General features: G+C 40.3%; 1 protein-coding gene across 8 annotated transcripts in view; it reads left to right on the plus strand.

Annotated features, from left to right (window-relative positions):
- TMC1 (transmembrane channel like 1) overlaps window positions 1-21,314 on the plus strand; it is a 314,121-nt gene that overhangs the window by 147,216 nt on the left and 145,591 nt on the right. The window contains exons 1-2 of one of the 8 annotated variants that reach the window (XM_074361706.1): window positions 9,156-9,872; window positions 20,693-20,744. The exons of 6 other annotated variants lie outside the window; for them this stretch is intronic. In XM_074361706.1, coding sequence (XP_074217807.1) covers window position 20,744 — 1 coding nt within the window. In that variant the 5' untranslated portion in view covers window positions 9,156-9,872; window positions 20,693-20,743. Of the gene's footprint in view, window positions 1-9,155; window positions 9,873-20,692; window positions 20,745-21,314 lie in introns of those variants that run through there. One more of the 8 variants, XM_074361705.1, reaches the window with a different exon arrangement.

The raw sequence follows: 21,314 nt of genomic DNA on the forward strand, positions 1-21,314 counted from the left end.
TGGAGTTATATCTCACTATTACTCAGAAAGAGGAAGGGCAGTTGGCACACATGGAGGGGACCCACTGATGAATTACAGGGAACTGAGTGTTTCCTCCTGGGTTTTCACTGAGGGAGAAGCAGCTTCTTTGGTTCTGCTGCATTGGCTTCTCTTGTGACCCCTGTCCCAGCTCTTGGCTGCATCTATTCCACATCCCCAGGCCTAGACCATTCCATCTGCCTTCTCTTTGTGCACTGATAGCTGCCTTTCCCCTCGTCCTTTGTTCTTATTCTTTTAAATCCAAGGGGGAGTTTCTTTACTGATAGCATTTGAATTCAGCTCATGAAAAATTCTCTAACAAGTGTACTTGACCGTTTGATCTCTGGCTTCTCCCACACATTTGCCCTTTATACCCTGAGAGCCATAAGCTTCACTTCCTTGAAGCAGATTAAAATTTCAATAGAAAGGAAATATCTATGTAGCCTTCAAGCTGAGCTCAGTTCTAATAAGACTCAAACAAAGCTCAATCCTGAGCCACTGTGGAAACTCAGGCACTGAATCAGGCTGTGAAATCTCTCTACAAGCACAGCTTCATGGTTATTGACATTGGAAAATCCCTGACCTGGGTCCAAATTCCAGCCACACCATCTACTAACTGTGTGATTTAAGCAAAATACTTAAACTCTGGACTCAGTTTCCTCTTATATAAATGCGAACACTAATTAGTGTGTTCAAAAGGTTGTTCAGTCATTCAACAAATATTTGCTAGTGCATCCTCTATATCAAACTCTTGCAGTTTCTGATCCAGTGAGGAATATGGACATGAATCAAATAACCACAAATAAATATAAAATTATAGATAAGTACATTCTTAAGCCATAAATTCATAAATCAGGACTTCCTAGGCAAACTGGGATGTCTGGATCCTCCTTACCCAGCTCTTCCTATGACAAAGAAGGTTGGGAAAGACTTCCCTGGGGAAGGGAAGTTGGAATGGAGATCTGCAGAGTGAGGACTACAAGGCAAAAGGGATGAGACAGGAATATTTAGGCCAAGAGAGCAAGCAGCATGTGGAAAACTCTTAGGCAAGAGGAAGCATGGAACCTGCAAGGGATTGAAGACCAGTATGGTAGAAGACCAGAGGGTGTGTGGCAAATGTAGGGGCCAGAGCACTTGCTAGTCTTGTAGGTGTTAGAAATGTAGGCTGGATCCTGGCTGGTTTTAAGTAGGGGAATTATAAGATCAGATTTGCATTAAAAAAAAAAAATCAGCCTGGTTGCAGAGTAGCATTGAGTAGTGGTTCTCAGTCTGGGCCTTCAAAGTGAAGCTTTTAAACAATACCAAAGCCTAGGCCCTATCCCCAAAGACTTGAGTTTAGTTGGTTTAGAGTAGATTCCTGTAGATTATAATAGATTCTTGGGCTGAGAGTCACCCTAGAAGGAAGCTTTAATGGATGTGGGGAAGAACAATTGTGAAGCTACTGCAGTGGTCCAGATAAGAAATAGTGGAATAAAAATTGTGCTTTATACTGGAATTTGACAGAACATTGTAAAATGATTATAAATCAATAAAAAATGTTAAAAAAAAAAGAAAAAGAAATAGTGGAATAAATTTATGGCAGCAGCAGGGACCCTGTAGATGTAGATCAGTGATCCTCCAAGTGTACTGGACTGCCAGTTGCTGGAGGGGTTGTTAAAATGCAGGCTTCTGGGCCCCCTTGTTTCAGTAAGCCTGGACTGGGGCCTGAGAATTTGCATTTCTGACCAGTTCCTTGGAGATGCTAATGTTGCTGGCTTGGAGACCACACTGGAGAATCAATGGTCTAGAGAAAACTGTTGGATTTGGTAGATAAAACGAACAGGATTTGGTGGTGGATGGTCCCTGCAGCTAAGGGATAAGGGAGACTGCAAGGACTCTTCCCAGTTTTCTGAATTTTGCAACTGAATGTATAGGTTGTGCCATTTATTGATATTCAAGAACGGCCAGTCAGACCAGAGAGGATCATGAATTCAGTGCTGTGCATGTATTTGAGGACGTCTTTGAAACAAAGTGGATATATCAAGTAGGGGCAGTGATTAGAGATAACAAATTTGAGAATCATTATATAGGTGGTCACTGAAACCAAAGACTTACCCCTGGGACCCCTCAAATTTCCTCCTTTCTTTTGCTGTCATCCTCAGTTTCAGAGCTCTGGGTTCTCTTTTTCTTAGCCTTTCCAAAGTGCCATAATCCTTCCAGTCTCAGTTCCTTCTTAACTGCTGTTCCTACTGTTTGGGAGGATGCTTCCCCTCCCCACCTTCAAATTTAGTTTCTTTTGCTCCTTTGGATTTCCAACCCTCAGGCTTGGTCATTAGCAACAGGAACCTTTGTTTCTCTGATTTGTGTTTATTTGTGTGATTCTTTGCTAAGTGGTCATCTCTCCTGCCAGATTCTAGAGAACACCGCTGCATCCAGTAAGTTATTTAGAGAGACAGTAGTTGTTAAAACTGGTAATTTCTCAGGAATGTGGAGAAGCAGTTATCTTTGTGAAGCAGTTGCCAGCATTTGTTCAGTAATGAGATTAAATTTTGTGGGACTCCCGGGTGTGTGAATCAGCAACAGTGCCATCTGGTGGAAACAAGTGATGCAACAACTACAACGTGGCAGTCTAGGACCAGGGTTGTTTCAACAAACGTTGCTCTGGGAGAAAAGACTCACTTTTTTACACTTAAAAAATACGAGTGGAATTTGTTAGAGGAAGAGTGGACTCTCTTTTTGAGAGAGCTGGTTGGAGTAATTGGATATTTACGATGTTCAGAGAAGAGAGGCACCATAGTTCAGAGGGGGTTTATTCAAAGGACACGTGGAAGGAAATAAGGAAGCTAGAGATCTCCACCCAAAGCCAGCATCACAGAAAAACAGGAACAGGCATACAGGCATATAGCTGGGCTTCTCAGACTGATTGGCATTGTGGAACTGACGGGTCAGTGGGAATATTGCTCATCTCTAGCCAGTTGTCTCCTAACCCTCTCGGTGGCAGGTGCAGCCCTCAGTTACTTTCTCCGCTCTTCCTCAGCCACGACAGGCTATCCTCCTACAGAGGCACAACGTTACTGAATTGGTGATGTCGGGCTGCGTGATATGGTGGGGTGAAGGTATGAAAGTGAACTCATAATTTTTATGTTGCTAAATTTTTCTCATAATGGGGAAGATACGTGGCTTTTTAATTCTATGATAGAAAATGAAAACTATGACTATAGCCCACAATTTATGAAATTCATTTCACGATGTGCAGCTCTCTTCTGCTTCTAATTCAGCTCCTTTTGCTGCTACCAGTAGACTTAACTGAAGGACTTGGATTGATTTTGGTCAGCCACTTCCTGGATATGATGTCCCTACTGGACAGAGCTTTTGTATCCAGCTACTTTACAGACCCCTGCCCACCCTGAATATTGTTTGCTCGGAGATCTGGTGCCCTCTCTGATTCCATTCAGATGTGGCCATTTGGGGGGATCACATAATACAGAACATAATCACGTACCAGTTAAGCAGTTTTGATTCAAATAGCTTCAATTATAAGGGAATTAATGTCTTATATATAACTGGTAAGTCTAGCAATAGAATGGACTTCCTATGAGGGGTGATCCAGTGGTTCAGTGATGTCAAAAATCCTGTGTATTTTTCCACTTTGCTATCTACAATGTTGGCTTCATCCTGAGGTTATCTTCCCTTATCTTCATAGGTTTTATACCAGTCAGGATCAACTAGATTATGCTCTAGTAATGTTATGGACCAAATGCTTGTGTGTCCTCAATCCATATGTTGAAGCCCTGGTCCCCAACATGACAGTATCAGATGGAGTATTTGGAAGGTAACTAGAGAATAGAGCCCCATGATGGGATTAGTGCCCTTATAAGAAGAGGAAGAGACATCAGAGTTTCCTCTCTCTGTCACAAGAAGACACAGTGAGAAGGTAGCCATCTGAAAGCCTGGAAGAGCTTTCTCACTAGACACTGAATCTGTCAGTACCTTGATCTTGAATTTCCAAGCCCCCAGAACTGTGAGAAAATACATATTTGTTGTTTAAATTATCCGGTCTGTGGTATTCTGCTCTGGAAGCCTGAGCTGACTAATACGGAAATCAGTACCATGAAGTGGGGTGCTGTGGAAGTGGCTTCGGAACTGGGTAATGGGTAGGTAATGGAAGGTTTTGAAATATGTGCTAGAAAAGCCAAGGTTACCATGAAGGGACTGTTAAACTCAGAAAGAAAAGAGGAGTGCTGTAAAGAAAGCTTCCATCTTCATAGAGCATAATAAATAATCAAGACTAAAATGATAGAAATATGGATGGTAAAGGCCATTCTGATGACGTCTCAGGCAGAAATGGAGAACGTGTTCTTGGACAATGGAGAGAAGGCAATTCTGGTTATAAAGTGACAAAGAGCTTGGCTGAATTTTGTTCACATTCCAGTGTTTTGAAGGTAGAACCTGTGAGAGATGAATTGGGAATTTAACTGAGGAGATTACTAAGCAAAGTGCTGAGGAGCGACTTGGTTCCCTCTGACTGCTTCTAGTAAAACACAAGAAGAGAGAAGTGAATTGTTGAAGGAAATATTAAGCAAAAAGGAACTAGAATTTAAAGATTTGGAAAATTCTCAGTGTATCTCTATTGCAGAGAGCACCAAGGATGTGGTGAAACAACCCACTGGATAGGACATTAGTATGATGTGACCCACAGACTTAATCAGCCACCCTAGTTCTGCCAGTTTGAACTGAAGGGGATGATTGTGGGACTTCTTAGATCTTACAGGACTGGACCGTAATGCTATTCAGCTGTGAAAGTGTACTATTCAGCTGTGAAAGTGTGCTATTCTTCAAGAAACGGAAGCACAACCTCCAAGGCGATCCAGAGATCTTCAGGGCTGCCTGCCTCATCGATTCTCTTCCCTTCCTTTCAAGCGTCTGTTCCTTTCTCTGTATTATTCTCTCTTGTGCCAGTAAAAGGGATCAGATTCAGTCATTACAGTAAACTGATTACACTAAGGTGTTGGTGCTTCACCTGTTTACCACTCTTCGGTCCACAGTCTTCCTGAGAAATGACCTTTGATAGCTGTTCACTATTTTTCTCTTCCTTTCTTTTCCTGTGGTTAGGAGCAGCATCAACAGTTGTTCCTCAGGGCTGTTCCCGGGATCTTCTGGTGAATGTGGGACTGTCTGGTGCCACACACTTTTTTGAGCCACAGCCCTAGAGGTCCAACCCTGTGGAGCCACTGTCCCTCTACTGATGCTCTCACTTCTGACCATCCCTCAGGTCTCTCTCCTTCTGTCTCTTTGCCTAAAGACACATCAGTTTTTTCCTCCACTTCTTCTTTCCAGGGCTCTGAGATGCTAATGACTCAAGGCCAATGCTTGTAATTACCTCTTTTTCAAATCCCATCACCCCAGCAACAGGGGTGACAGTTTTTCCAGCCTCTAAAACATGGAGACAGCATTCTCTGTGAGTGAATGTCATTGCTTTTTGGCACTCAGAAGACTAGGTAAAGAGTGGATGCAGGAATTCTCAGAAATCTCTTAAGTGGAGGCATCCAATGGGACCAGGGGAGCAGATATGTGCTGCATTTAGTTATTCATATAGGTGTTTATCTAATTTAATTTTGCCTGCTAAAGATGGAGACTAGTTTGTTTATTTTAATGCAATATAACTCAAATGCAATAAAGAGCATAATTTTAAGTGTACAGTTTGATGAGTTTTGCATTTGTACACATTTATGTAACTACCACCCAGATCATACAGAGATCATTGCTAGCACCTCAAAAAGCTCCTTATGCCCCTTCCTGGTCAGAATGTCCCCTAAGTTATTTAGTTTTGAAAAGAATTATATTATAAATGTTTCAAACATAAAGCATGGAAAACAACAAAATGTACCCCCATACGTATATCATCTTTATACTTATTACCCAGACCCAGTGATTTTAAACATTTTGCCATACAGTATTTATCCATTCCCTTTCCCTTTTTGCATGTGTGTTAACTATTTTAAGCACACCTCAAACATCACATCGTTCTATTTCAATACACAAATCTGAAAACATGGATATTTTCTTACCTGGCCATAAAACCACTATTATTCATGACTAAACAATAAATCCTTGGAATCATTTAATACACAGTTTACCTTACAGTCTCCCCAGTTGTCTTTGTATAATTTATTTGGTCAAATTGGGATTCAATCAAAGTCCCTGATGGTTTTCTCTCTTTTTCTCCTTGTCATTGTCCTGTTGAAGATACTAGTTGAGTTGACCTGTAGAATGTCCTACATTGTCTGTTTCCTTGAGGTGTGTTTAACTTGTCCCTCCTGCTGCCATTTTCTTATTCAACTGGATTTCAGCTCTAAAGCCTTGATCCAGTGCAGGTTCGGGTTTTTGCAAGAATATGATATGTATTTCACATTGCATCACTTTGGGAGGCACATCAGATCTGGCTGTTTCATTTTAATGATATACATATTGATTTTTGAATTCAAGTATTCTCAGCTTGATCTCTCCCTTTCCTTATCAACCTTTCATCTAATGGTATCCACACCAGCTTTAAACATTTATTCTACAAGTATTTGCCAGAGCCTCTATTGAGTACCTTTAATGTGCAAGATACTGTTACAAAGGTGGACAAAACAACCAGTTGTTGACAAGTATGAAGGCTGTTCATGTATCCTCAACCTTAGAATATACCCCTAAATATGGGCTTTTTATTTTTAGAGCAGATTTTTTTTTAGCCAGGGAAAGATGTGAATGGAAAATACAGTGGGATCCCAGAGCTTCCTTAATGTCTAATTAATCCTGTCACCTTTCCTTCCTTTGCTTCTTCTTCATTTCATTTCTTTCTCTTCTCTCTTCCATTTTTCAATTATTTTGCTTTCATAATATGCCAGATATACTGAAAATAGGTATTAGAGGTGTAATGCACTAAATTATTCTTGTTTGTATGCAATAGTGATTCATGAGGGAACTGTCTATTTTGTGAAAGAGGAAACTGAGATACAAAAACCGTGTTACATTTCTAAATTTACACAATGGTTGACCCCAATGACAAAGGCTGTCTTTATTGAAAACACCCAGTAGCACATCTTCTGACAAGCGGTAGAGACTCTTCCAAGAAGAGAGATGGTCAAAGGTACATAGTGGAAATCTACACCAAAGCACACCTGATGAGGAAGTGTATATACCGTCTCCTCTGGGAAAACAGTATACTGTGTTCACAGAGTTGCTTTGGGCAGCTCAGAGAGTTGTCTATCAGTAGGTCTTCTGCATGGAATTCAAATAGTAAAGGCTTTCGTTCCACCTTGAAGAAGATATGTAACTAACTAGAGAAATGAAAGTTTAAAAAAGGAGGAAAAAAGTCCAAAGAAAAACCCAGTAGGGTGTCTGAAAAGAAGTGTATGAGACACTCTAGTGTCAGTGACTTACAAATGGGCATCATGAAAATCTCATGCCCCTACTTCATTTTGTGACAGGGTGGAAGGGACATTGGCCACCAGCAACCCTGGCATATATTTGTGGATTTGAATTTCACAAAGTGAAATACGATCAGCTGAGGGCTTTGCTGCTCCTGTTACAGGGCTGTGGCAACTATCGCAAAACCACCACGCGGGAAGACCTCTCAGATGACAAGATGCGGAATTCCTAATGAGAAAAGTTTATTAGAAAAGACCTTCTAATGCTGCCTCCTCAGAGTAGCACATTTTACGTTTGTAATGGGCCAAAGTTCTAGCTATTGACTTTTCTTCCCGCACAGAGAAGAAAGGCTGACACATGTGCTGTTCACGCCAGGCAGGAAAGGTACTCTTGCCAAGCAGGTCAGTGGGACATGGGGACTGCATGCCTCACAATAGTGCAGATTGGCTCAAGTTTACTCAACTCTGTGGAGTCACAGTGCTCTGTGACAGATTTCAGTTTCTGGAAAAGGAAGGGCCACCATGAGGGTACCTGCTGTTCACCTTCTATTAGGTTAAGATTGAAGAACCATAGTAGTGCTTTGTAGCAACTGGCACGATCCTGGCTACCCGCATGTCAGCTCTAGGAACCGATCACATTTTCCAAGCTTCTCACCACGTGGCCCTGAGTATGAATAAAAGTTAGTGCTGATTAGGGGCATATAGACAAGTTGGTAATAATATCTCTCACAAGTTCCTGACACAGATAGAGGGGCCATCGTGTCTTGGGTGTTATTGGGAGCTATGTTGCGTGTGTTCTGTTTGGCTGCCTGATGGAGAATAAGAACAACAGCAACAGTATTAATAGTAAAACCCAGATGTCAGTGCAGACCCTCTGTTCTCTGTCTTCTCTGAGATCTCTACACCTTACCAGGGATTTACCTTGCTTCAGGGCTGGCTCCTGCTTCCTGCTTCTGGGAGAACTTATTCCATATTCCTAGCCTCTCATCCCCCAGGCAAATTCCCTTCTCTCCACCCCAAGCTGAACTAAGACGGTACACATCCCCTTCTCTTTGAATTACATGAAAAAAATAACCCTCACGGACGCTTTACTGCACATTTGAGAACCCCATAGAGGGTTTATATCTTAGCACAGCAAATATTTTCGTGGAAAATAGAAAAAATAAAACAAAACAATCCTCAGCTGTTACAGCGTTGCTTTCCCATTATCTTTTTTTCTCTCTCCTCTACTTCTGTAGCCTCCCCCTCAGAAGTGGAAATAGACCCTACTGTCCTCAGTCTTTGCTCTGGGGCTCTTCTTATGTATCCAAAGACAAGTGGATGTGCTCTTGCTCTGCTAAACTGTCTCCTCCAGGTCTCAATTCTCCTCGCCCGCCAGTCTCTACAATTGAAAAGGGGCGGCAAAGAGATTTGTTTTCTCAGAGACATAAACTAATTCCTCCCCCTGTTCTTCCAACTTGAGAGGCAGATTTGATTATGGGTAGTTTTGATTAAAAACAAGCTCCACCCCCAACCCTCCACTACTAGAATAATAATGTAAGGGAGCATTGTGACGTGTTATTGTTCTCTCTTCATAATGTTATCCATTGATGCTAATATCCTTTTCTACTCCCAAAGGTTGCTGAATAATGTAGCAAATATAGTGGACTCAGAACTCTGATAATAAAATGACTGAATTCTCCAAGGCCTGGTTTTCAGTCACAAGGTTCCTAATCTTTGCCTTCCTACTGCTAGAAAGGCCAAACTGGTTTCCCAGTCTTTATCAGTGAATTATATTCAAAGGGGACCAGGAGAGAGGAAGATGTTGACTTTTGGGAGAATGCGGAAGTCATATTGTGAAAACTACTCTTCCCTACTCAGAGAAGGACTTTGGACTTGTTTCTCTCCTTTTCCTGTACATCTGTGGATGTCTGAGCAATCTGTTCCCTCCTCTCTATTTGGTTAGGTGCTGACAACCGTCTCTTGTCCTAAAGCTGTTTCTTATTGGACCAGCAGAGTGTTTGATACTAATTAGGCAAGGGGAAAGTGGTAGGGGAGACATGGCTTAACCAGAGGGCACCTGCATTTTCTGCCGTTTTATTTGCAAAGATACTTAGATTTCCCTGCATTGGGTGGATGCCAAAGAAGATGGATGGGGTGAAAGCTTTCTTGCAGATGTCTTCCAGAAGGACTGTGGAAGAGTAGGTCCCAGCTACAGAAAGTCTGTAGATTGAATTGCACAAGGAAAAGTCTGGGGAGTAGGTACAAAGAGGCCTAGTTAAGACCCTTTAGGACCCGCCAATGAACCAAAAAATGCACATCCAGTCCCTGGACACCTGCTGTGCAGAGGAGGCCCTGCCGCGTTGGAAGATAAGAGACAGCAACAGCCGTCAGAAAGGGTGTCAGAGTCGCCAGTAGCAGCTCGCTGTTTCCCAAGGACGTCCATGTTGCCTCCTCCTTTAGCAGTTGGCTGAAGTTTTGCAGGTAAATGCAGGCTGGAGAATCAGAGAGGAGAAAGGGAGAAGGCAGTCATGAGAAAGTAGACCATGTCTTCAGTGGTGGGCTGGAAACAGTTCATACCTGCTCGAGAGACTAAGTTTAAATTTTCAGGAATTTTGCCAGTTGTTCATTGGTGATTTGAATCAGCCTTGGTGGGAGTACTTTATACAGCACTCAGTACACAGTGGAAATCAGCCAATGTTACAAATTGGGGTCTTTAGATTTTCTCTCCCTTGAAGAGCTGGTCTACCAACACACTGCTGCCTTCTCCTTACCCGTAGCAGGTGTTCTCTGGGGATAGGGAGAGCCTAAGGGAGTAACTTGTCTGATTATTTTAATAACAAAAGGGAAATTGAAAAAAAATTTAACACTCCGTTGAAATATAATTAGAGAATCTTGCTTCTCAGCAAGAAAAAGGAAGTCAAGAAAACAAAATTGTGTCAGTTATTAGAAAAACAAAATACCATTCCATATTCTTACCACAATGGGCTACTCTGCTTCTGCAGGGGAGAAAAAGAATAACTTTGTTCTACTTTTCTGAGTTCTAGCTGAGACTCTTGTAATAATAGACAGATTTACAAGAGAAAAACAATCAGAAGTTTATTAACATGTATATTCCATGTATACATGGGAGGTACTCAGAAGAAAATAAGTAACTCTTGAAGGTGACTTAGAATTCAGACTGATTATAAATCAATAAAAAAAAATGTTGAAAAAAAAAAAAAAGAACTCAGACTGAAATACCATCTTCATAGGAAAAAGAGGAAAAGAATGTAGGCCTCCTAGGGGAGAGTGAATGATTTTCAGGACAGCTGAATGGGACCTTAGAAGAATATATATGGGAGATATGACAGTTTGTGGCAACATTTGTTTAGGTGTGGTGTTGACCTCTTGCCTCCTCTCCTGTGATGAGTCAGTCTTCTCTGCCGAAGGAAACTCCTGGGGAAGGAATTTATGACAAGTGTGTTCCTTTTAGAGGATCTGTCTTTAGGCAGATAAGGGGTGTTCAGAGAAAGCCTCTCCCTGCATTTGCTGTTTGTCAAGTGCCTTCAGCTCAAAATAGTCAATATACCAAAGCGGCATATTTTGGAGTGGCATGTCCTGAACTCCTGGAGTCACTTTTTAAGGTGACATATTCTGCTACCCTTCACCTCTGTTATGGGTTAAACTGTGTTTTCCCTGAAAGATATGTTGAAGTCCTAACCCCTAGTACTGCAGAACATGGCCTTATTTAGAAATGTGATCTTTATAGGGGTAATGAAGGTAAAATGAGGTCATTAGGCCCTCATCCAATACGACTGGTGTCTTTGTAAAAAGGAGACTTTGGACACAGAGACAGACAGATAAGCACAGAGGGAAGATGATATGAAGACACACAGGGAGAAGGTGGCCATATGACTAGAAGGATGTATCTACAAGCCAAGGGATGGAGGGTTGCTGGCAGCCCCCAGAAGCTAGAAGAAACAAGGAAGGATCTTTCCTTAGAGCCATCAGAAGAAAGCATTTCCTGCCAATACTTTGATTTTGGACTTTTAGGCTCCAGAATTGTGAGACAATAAAGTTCTATTGTTCTAAGCCAGTCTTTGGTGCTTGCTCTGGCAACCCTAGGAAACGAATACAGCCTCCAAAATCCACTTGCAATAGTGGCTGCCGTTTACTGGTTATTTTCAGTGTGTGCTGTGTACCAACACCTCGCTTTATTTATGTTGTCTCAGTTAATTCTTACAGAAGCCCCGTAAGGATGAGAAAACTGAAGCTTCTGTTGGTTGCTGCAAAAGAGCATCACAGAAACTTCCAAGCAAGGAGCGACCTCAGATATCTCAGAATCACCAACAGGGAACCTCCAGTAGGTTTCTCCAGGCAGACAATGAGGAGCTTGGGTACTTACAGGGAGAGTTGTTGTCATTCCATCCAGACCCATCCGTTGCTCGTTGCTCGGATTTACTTAAAAACTGAAAATGTATCTCTCGGCCTAAGGGATATGGCAGTAGACAGATGATCAGGAGCAACCAAACAAACAGGATATTCTCAAACAATTTGTGATTAATTCAAGGTGTTGTGTTGTAACTTAAGGCGTGAGTGCTTCTGGGCAGAAACTAGTTTAGGTAGCTGGCTGGGTGTTCCAGCTACCCTGGGCCAAATGCTTCGGGGCTGAATGATTTAGCAAGTATAAAAGACCAGGGGACAAAGCCAAGTTTAGAAAGGGAAGCTCCTAAAATGCTTATCTGAGAGGTTGTGAAATGATATCAGGGCTGTGAGGGAAGTCAGATGAATAGTTGTGAGTTGTGGATGAGCAAATAATTACCATGATTCTGGAGCCAGAAGGATTATTCAGTAGGCCAACAAATGTGGGGGTCAGCTGCTTTAAAACTGCTGCACCCAGCTTCCTTTGCAGTTTTGACTTAAGCCTTAAAACTGTAAAGCTCATGATTTATAGCCTGGGATAAAAATTGGGTGTTTCAATCAATATCAACTGGCATAGTAACTTTGGGGGTCAGCATGTCTTAAAAGAAACGAGTTTTTAGTGGGTCTCAGAAAACAGTGCTAACAGAGAGGACATTCTGTCTTGGAGACTGTGTCTGCTAGAATGAGGATGACAATGGAATCTTGGAAGTGGCAGAGCTTTTTCTCAAAATTAGAAGATTTTGGTCCTTATATGGGTGCAGAGAGACTGTAGATGATGGCTGTATTTTCCTGGGCTGATCTCTCAGTCATATATAGATCTTACATTTTAGATCCACAGAAAGTCTTTATTTACTAAGTATCTCTTTTGTACTGGGCTTTATGCCAATTGCTGGGGACACAAAAATGAAAATGTGCTTCTTGCCGCCAGTAAAAATTCTTGTTGAGGGACAGACGTGCAAATAAGAATTATAATGCGATATAAAAATGACAACTAGAGGTCTGCATGTGGTGCTCTGGAAGTTCTGAGTTAGGAAGGACCAAATCTCTAGTAACGGGGAGTGGGCTGTCTAGTGTCGACTGAAATAAGTGCTCAGCCTACAAGTTGAGAGTTATGTTTTATTTGGCGGGAGGACTCTAGCCGGGATGACAGCCTCCCAGATTGCTCTGAGGGACTGCTCTGAAGAGGTAGGGGAGGAGCTAGGATATATAGGAGCTTTACAACAAAGACCAGGTAGTTGGAACAATAAAAGATTACTGGACTTGTTATCTAAAGAAGAACAGGCATCTCAAGTTAAAGAATTTAGTGCTTTCCTAAGTATGGGAGGATTCAAACATTTGGGCTCATTGAATTCATCCCTTTGATAAGCATCTAGCTATCTAGGGCCAGTATCTTGTCCTTTATTATTCTGAGTCCCCTCAGAGTGCACCATTGTGAGTGGCTGCAGAGGCTGGGCTGCAGGCTTGTCTTCATTGGGGGGTGGCAGCAGCCGCTGATGACTTGATGACTTCAGCATTCTTTGTTTACCGATATGGTTTACAGTATTTTTTGTTCACACTAGGAAGGCTCCATGGAGAAGGTATAATTATAAGACTGAGGTCCATGAAATAGGTCGGCAGGTGCCAGATTACAAAGGCTCTCATACACAGGCTTAAGGGAGCTATTTAAGTCTTTTAAGTTGTATGGTGACATAAATATGTACTTTAGAAAAATCTCTATGACAGCAGTATGAAGGATGGAGTGACAAAAGGATCCACGTTAGCTTGCTTTGTTCTAAATGGCAATATTGCCTTTTAACTGTGGACACACTTTATTGACTATACTTAAGCCACAAAATGCACAGATAGAAATCTTGCATTGCATGTCTACACCTAGATGTGTCACTGATTCTTCATATGCTTATGGGCCAGTTGTATAGTCATAGAATGTTGTTTATGGAAATGGCTGAGATTAATGAATAATAGGCTGTGTTCAAATGTATAATTTCATAGTTATCACCAATACTGTAGGCTCTCTCTTTTACGTGAGTTTTTCCATTGTGTCTTTAGCTTTATAAAATATGTTAACACAATTTAATAATAGATCTCTTGGAACATGGTTGTGTGGTAAAATAAGATGGTAAGAGTTATCCTGCAGAAATCCTACTGTTCTCAAGCCACTGATGGATTTCTTTTTCTAGTTATTTAGAAAAAAAAAAAAAAACAAAACCAAGCATTCTCCTGCATTTAAATAGTCACAAAAAATAAGAAGTTCTTATTGATGAATTATATTAGAACTTATTTTTTTCCTTTAGCCTACAGTCTATAAGCATGGTTCTCAAATTTCAGTGGGTATCAGAATCACCTTCAGGGCTTGTTAAAACAGAGTACTGGCTCCTGCTGATACAGGAAGAAAGGGGATGTGAGAGGACGGCCATATGCAAGGTCTCGGTTGAGTTCCTGGGATGCACCCTGTCAAGTGAGGGTCCTTGGCTTCACACAGGAAAGAATTCAGGAGCGAGCCACAGTTGAGTAAAAATAGATTTATTTAGAGAGCTGTATACGCCATAGACAGAGTGCAGGCCATCTCAAAAGGCAAGAGAAAGGCCGTGAGGCATTGGAGGAGAGGGGTTAAAGAAGCAGTAGATACACACTCCATAGAGTGCAGGCTGTCTCAGAAGGCAAGAGAGAGACAGCACCACACAAGGTGCAGTGTTGCTAGTTTTTATATGCTAACAAGTGAGAGGATTATTCTAACTACTTTGAGGAAGGGGCAGGGCTTCCCAGGAATTGGGCCACTGCCTTTTCTTTGACCTCTCATGGTTAGCTCGGCACTGTCATGGCGCTTGTGGGTGTGTGATTCACCATTCTAATACATTACAATGTATATAATGAAGCTCAAGGTCCACTGGAGGGCACATCTGCCACCATCTTGGGTCTCCAGTTCTATTTGGAGCTGACTTTTCCATCTTGGTGCTAACTGCTGCGTCATTCCTTTAATGGCTGTGTCCTGCCCCCTTCCTTCCTGTCTCCCTGTCCCCAGAGTTTCTGATTCAGTTGATGTGGGATGAGGCCTGAGCATTTGTATTTCTGGTAAGTTCCCAGGTGGTGCTGCAGCTGCAGGAACCACACATGGAGAACCATTGCTCTGAAATAATAATGGCTAACTTTCATTGGGCACTTTCTATGTTCCAATTGTGTTTTGAATATCTTTTTACATTAGCTCACTGAATCTTCATGACAACCCTAAGACTCTCCATTGGTAAGGGTTCAGGGTCCTCTCTGTACCCGAAGAGGGTTGACTTGAAATCACAAGACAATCTTATCAATGGAGAAGGTATCACCTTAAATCTACATAACAACCTTACCCTTCTTTTTTGTACTAATTACCTCCTGTAAGTAACATTTTCTCACCTTTCCTTTTGTCTTTAGATGAAGATGATATTTAAGTCAGAATTCTAAACCACTCTGGAGAGTTACACATTTTCACCTGGGTATCTACCATGTGTACATAAGGTATACATGTTAAGAAACCTATTAGTTTTTCTCTTATCAATCTGTTTTTGATTACAGGGGTCCTAGCTAGAACTTGGAAAAGTAGAGAGAAAATTATTTTCTGTCACATCTATAACACCATAACAAATGAAGAAACTGAGACTGGAGAAAGTAAAATAACTCAAAAGGTCACTCAGTCAGTAAGCAATAGGCAAGGACTGAACCCAGAGTTCTACATGCTAGTGAATTGCTGTGATTTTCCTGTTGATGAATTCCTATCTCCCAAGCACGCCACGTATCCAGAAACTTTGGAATCGTGAGTATATTTTATTGGTGTATTTTGTGAGTAATACTGTGTTGTTCTGAGATGAACACTACTCTTTGTGAAAATATTCAAATTTTTAGGTGGAAATTACTTCAACCCCAATGAACATAATCTGACTAGAAAGAAATGGTCAAACTTGCTGGCTCATAACAAAAATAAAAAGCATCTACTCTTTAGTTTATGGCTTTTAGTTTGGGGAGGTGGTGGGAGGAACATTAGATTGTCATCCACTATAAACCATTTCATTTTTATTTTATTCAGTGTCATTTACAGTACTGTGTATGGAGGTGGTCTTGAGAGCATTGTGGAGATTATTTTTTCAATAGTACAGGTGGCTCTGCTAAATATTTAAGGCATCTTGGGGAATAAGAATATGATCCTGACTCAGGGGAACTTGGTCATGTAAATCACTTTGTTTCAAGTGCTTTGGCCTCTGAACATCTAAAATGACACATACTTTATAGGCTTATTAACTCATTGCTGGAGCCACTGAAGGCCCAGGCTACAACTTCATGCCTGACCACACACCAAGGACATTTTATTGCTTATTTTTTTGGCCCTTTGCCTACTTTCCTTTCTCTATCCATAACCATGTATGCATAATGTCCAGCAAACTCTCTCTCTCACACACACACACACACACACACATTTTTCATGAATATGTTAGTTCAGAACAATTTCTGTGTTCTAAGGCTAAGTATAAGACATCTCCTCTGACCATAGCAATGCCAAATTTAGTTGGATTAAAAATAAAAATTCAGACTGCAAAAATGTATGTATTTATGTTACTTAAAATATTTTGACCAATTGGTGAAATGTAACATTGACGTATTTTTAGCTACTATGATAACTGAGTAGGGATTATGCTTTCTGGGGTTGAATTATTTTTACTAAAGAGACACTTGAAATTCTTTGTTAAACAAATTTATAAACGTTACAAATATTAGTGCCTGAAAGTGTATTCTAAATAAAAAACACTAGGAGTTAGCATAGTAGTTGACTCCAGCCTCTGGTGGTGGAATGTCTAGGTTTTTTGTTTGTTTTGTTTTATTTTGTTATTTTAATGATGTAAATCAGCTTTATTGGGATATAATTTACATATATTAAACTGCATCCATTTAAAAGGCACAATTCAATGAACTTTGACAAGTGTGTATTCTGTGAAATCATGGCCACTATCAGTATCCAGAACATTTCTGTTACCCTAAAAGTTCTCTCTACCCCTAAAGCCTGGTTTAACCCCAGGAAACCACTGATCTGCTTTCTCTCAGTATAGTTTAGTTAATAGTTTCTAGAGTTTTATATAATGGACTCATACATTATATACTTTTCTGACACTATTTTATTTCACTTAGTACTGTGATCTGGAGATTCATCCATGTTGTTACATGTATCAGTAGTTCATTCTCTTCATTGTTGAATAATATTCCATTCTATGGATAGATCACATTTCTAAAATCAATTCTCCTGTTAGAGGGCACTGAATTGTCTCTAGTTCTTGGCCATTATGAATACTTGCTGCTATATTTTTCTTTGCCTAGAAAGTAAGGCTTACCTAACAGGTGAGAAGGTGGGGGCTGGGAGTTGTTCTGCTCAGAGAATCTCTTGTTACATTACAAAGGTATAGAATTCCTGGGTTTGAATATTGACTTTGTCTCACAAGTTGTGAGACTTTGAGCAATTTATTTAATCTCTGTTCTCCAATTTTCTTATATGTAAAATGGGAGAAACAGACAACACCTGCTTCATGTGGTTGTTGTGAAGATTGAATGAGACAATATATATAAAATACTTAGACTAGGACCTCATACAAAAGCCATACTCAAAAAATATTACTTGTTCCTCCTCTTCCTCTTCTTCATTAATCATTATCATTATTGTCCTTATCCAGAACCTGGAACTCAATAAATGTTTTTATATGACTCATGGGCATTGTCCATAAGGAATTTATAACAGAGTTTGCAACAAAAAGTGGTAAATGGCAGGTACCATGGGAACATTAAAAACTGATGATCATATGAATTTAAAAGAAGCACATATTGATTTCTTTGTCATGAATAGTGAGGGCATTTATGGTAAAGCTTAAGGCTATGAAGAGTATCAAAATGTCAAGATCATGAGGTAAATTATTCTAATAGGAAAAAATATGAGCAGAAGCTCCTTTTCCACCCCTCCCCGTGCTCCATGCACCCCCCCCCCCCCCCGGCCAAGTGGAGCTGGAGCTACAGCATGAGGGATAGGAAAGGGACTCATTGAGGACAAGCAAGGATGGGTGTGAATTAGTGTCAGGTAATGAAATAACTTTAACATCAGACCACTGATTGGGATTTCACTGACCACAGTCACTAAGGAGCTTTTAGGCAATCAACATGATGCCTTGGGAAGATTAATCTGGTGCAATTGCGAAAAGTAAAATGAGAGGGAAGCCTCAGGCTTGACTTGATCCAAGGTTCAAATAACATCACCAAGATACCTCTCTCAGTTCTGCTTTCTCTGGGTTGACTCTGCCTGTAGCTTCATATGAAACACACAGAAAAGAAAAAGGGTCATGTAAGGAAAAAAATTAAAAAGCTTCATTTCTGGAAATGGAAAGCATCTTCTTGTATCTCATTGAGATACAAGAGTTCACTTATGTTCCTATTTCTCAACCAATCATCATGTCCAGGGTATTGATCTTGGCCCTCTCCCCTTCAGGTCTAGAGACGATAATAATGCCCAACTTTTTTAGCCCTTTGTGATTTCTCTATACTCTGTCACACTTTTGAAATTGCCTATATAAATTATTCTGCATATGCTTTAGTTTTGCAAATTACTAAATTGAAAGTTCCATCTGTAGCCTGTCTGACACAATTTTTATGTAAGTTTTCATTATCAAAAGTTGTCATTACTACAAAAAATGTTTGAAATCAGTGGACTAGTATGGGGGTTGGCAAACCTTTTTCCTAAAGAGCCAGATAGTAAATATTTTTGGTTTTAAGGACTGTATAATACCTGTCACCACCCTTTGCCTGCTCTTTTCAGTGAGAAAGTAGCATAAAAAATACAATACATAAGTGAATGAATGTGCCTGTGTTCCAATAAAACTTTATCTATAAAGACAGACAGTGGGTTTCAGTTTGGCCTTTGGACTGTAGTTTACCAATCCCTGTTCTAGGACAAGCAGTCTTCTCTTTGATCCATGGGAGTATCCTCAGTCTGGGAAGATTTTGCCCCTTGGGGGATGTTTGGCAATGTCTGTCGACATTTTTGATTATCACAACTTGAGGGAGGGGTGCTACTGGCATCTAGTGGGCGGAGGCCAGAGTTATCACTAAACATTCCACAATGCACAGGCCAGCCCACACAGTAAAGAATTATCCTGCCTAAATTATCAGTACTACCGAGGTTGAGAAATGCCAGTCTTGAAGAGGTTAAGGAGGTTGTCAGTTTGCTCACCATGTCACTGTGACTTAATGAAAAGAATCACATAATTAATTTTATAGATGTTAGGACTGGTAGAGCTATTTTTTTTTCTAGCTCTAATTTTTAGATTATTTAACAGTACTATTTAGAAAAGTGAAATACAATGTTATTTATTAGGGAATGTGATGGTTTCCTCACCAGTTTTTTCATCCCTGAAATCATTGGTCATATTAACCTAGCTGAACTTACTCTTTTGCCCCCTAAGTGTCTTTTGGATGGATGGTTAAAGTGTTCATGCCTCTTTTAGCAAACCTGTTGCAGTCCAGCGTCATGAAGCTGTGTCTTCTTGGGCTGTGGCTTCCTGGATAAGATGAAATACCACCTGGTGAAAGAATGGCATTGGGTCCAATGGAATAAATAAAAACATGGTATACGTGTGGGTGGAAGCTGCTGTGCGGGTGGGGGATGAATAGCCGAATCTGAGAAACATTAGCATTCTCAAAGAGGGTGTTTTCTTTGTGTGTATGTCAGTGGGTGAGTTAGTGTAGATGGATGTGATTAATGAAGGTCTCAAGAGTTGGGAGAGACTGGGTACATTTTATTAATGGGAAGAGAGAAGAAGAATGACAGCTGGGGAAATGAGTGGTTAGAAAAGGTATGCTTGGGGAATGATTGGCCCTGGGCTAGTTCTTTTGGTAATAATCTTCTGGGGCTCTCTGTTTAAGACTGGCGACCTTAACATTTCAGAAGGGGAAGGAGAAGAATGTATAACTCCAACATGGGTTATTGTACTGTGCATTTTAAAGGAACCTGTATATTACCCTAAACTATTGAACCAGAGCAAACCTGCAACATTTGTATTCCCTGAACTGAACTGATTTTTCTTTTGACAATGTCCTTATTTACTGACAGGGGACTATGTCTCACCCTCCACTCCCTGTCCCTCACCATATTGTTAATTAGTAAAGTTGAAGAGCAAGGACACATGGAGGTCTGTGTCCGGATGACATAATTTTGATCAACTGAACAGTCTGGCAGCAGCTTTGAAGAGATGCTTAACTTTTAGAAATCGCTTCTTTATTGCAACCAAAGCTATTAAGTTTAAAGGTCCATAAAGATGAGATAAACAGTCATAAAGCCCTTTTGAAATTCATACACAGTGTATTAAATGGATTTAATCACTGTCAGTTAAATATGGTGATGTTATAGCAATGTCTATACACTGGCAAAAATCAAGTCATTGACTGCTTAATGGGGGACAAAAATTTGGAGAAGTACAGTGGATGAGATGTTACTTTTGTGTGACTTCGGAGTCATTTTTACAGGATTTTCAAGGGAATAACTTGACCTCAGTGTACTACAGTGGAAAACAGCCCTATACCTGGGTCCAATCTTTTAAAAAATCAATTTTACAGTTCATTCTTTCTAATGGACACTTTTATCATGGTCTATCTTAAAGACTAAAAATTCTTAAAAGACCATTTTAGAATAATTCTGATGCTGAATACCAGTGAAAGAAGTGCAATTGAAACATTAAACCAAATTTAGCCAATGTATCAGATACACAATCTAATCTTAATCCTAGCTAATTTGATTATTTCCTGTGTGCCAGACAATATACTAAACAGTTTTTATATATTACTATTTTAATTTTCCTGGTAAACTAGAGGTATGTGCAATTATTGTCACCCTTATTTTACAGATAAAGAGAACTGGGGCATGAAGAGATTACATAATCGGTTCAAAATCACACAGTAAGTAGTGCTGTTGGAATTTGCACTCTGACAATTTAATTCCACAGTCTACACTTAACCACTCTCTTATACTGTTTTCCTTTTCTGTATTTTTAGTGGTGAATAAGAGAAGGTAATTTTGGAGGCATTATAGTATGTTAGATCTTAATAACCCAGGTAATAAATCTGTCTATAATACGAATAAACTGTGTGGTTTGCGGGAAATCACATAACTTGCATCAGTAAAGTGAGGGCTTAAACTAAGTATTTCTAAAATGGCTTTTCTACTCCAACGTGGTGATTCCAAAATAATGTATAATATTCTTTAACCATATCCTTCAATCAAATGGTCATCTTTTTAGCATTAAGATATTTGGAATAGACACTTAACGAATTTGCAGAATAATTTCCCAGTCCTTCTTTGACCCCACCCTTTGATGCTTAGATGTAATAAGAAACTCCACAGCAAGAAAGGGAGACTATTGTTTAAGTCATTCCTGTGTCGTGAAAGAGATGTTTGGCAGTACAGAAAATTCACAGACTTTTAGAACTATAAAGGGCCCTGGCCATGATCTAATGTAGCCCTCTTAC

This window comes from Camelus bactrianus, chromosome 4, assembly GCF_048773025.1.
Source record: "Camelus bactrianus isolate YW-2024 breed Bactrian camel chromosome 4, ASM4877302v1, whole genome shotgun sequence".
NCBI lineage: Eukaryota > Metazoa > Chordata > Mammalia > Artiodactyla > Camelidae > Camelus > Camelus bactrianus.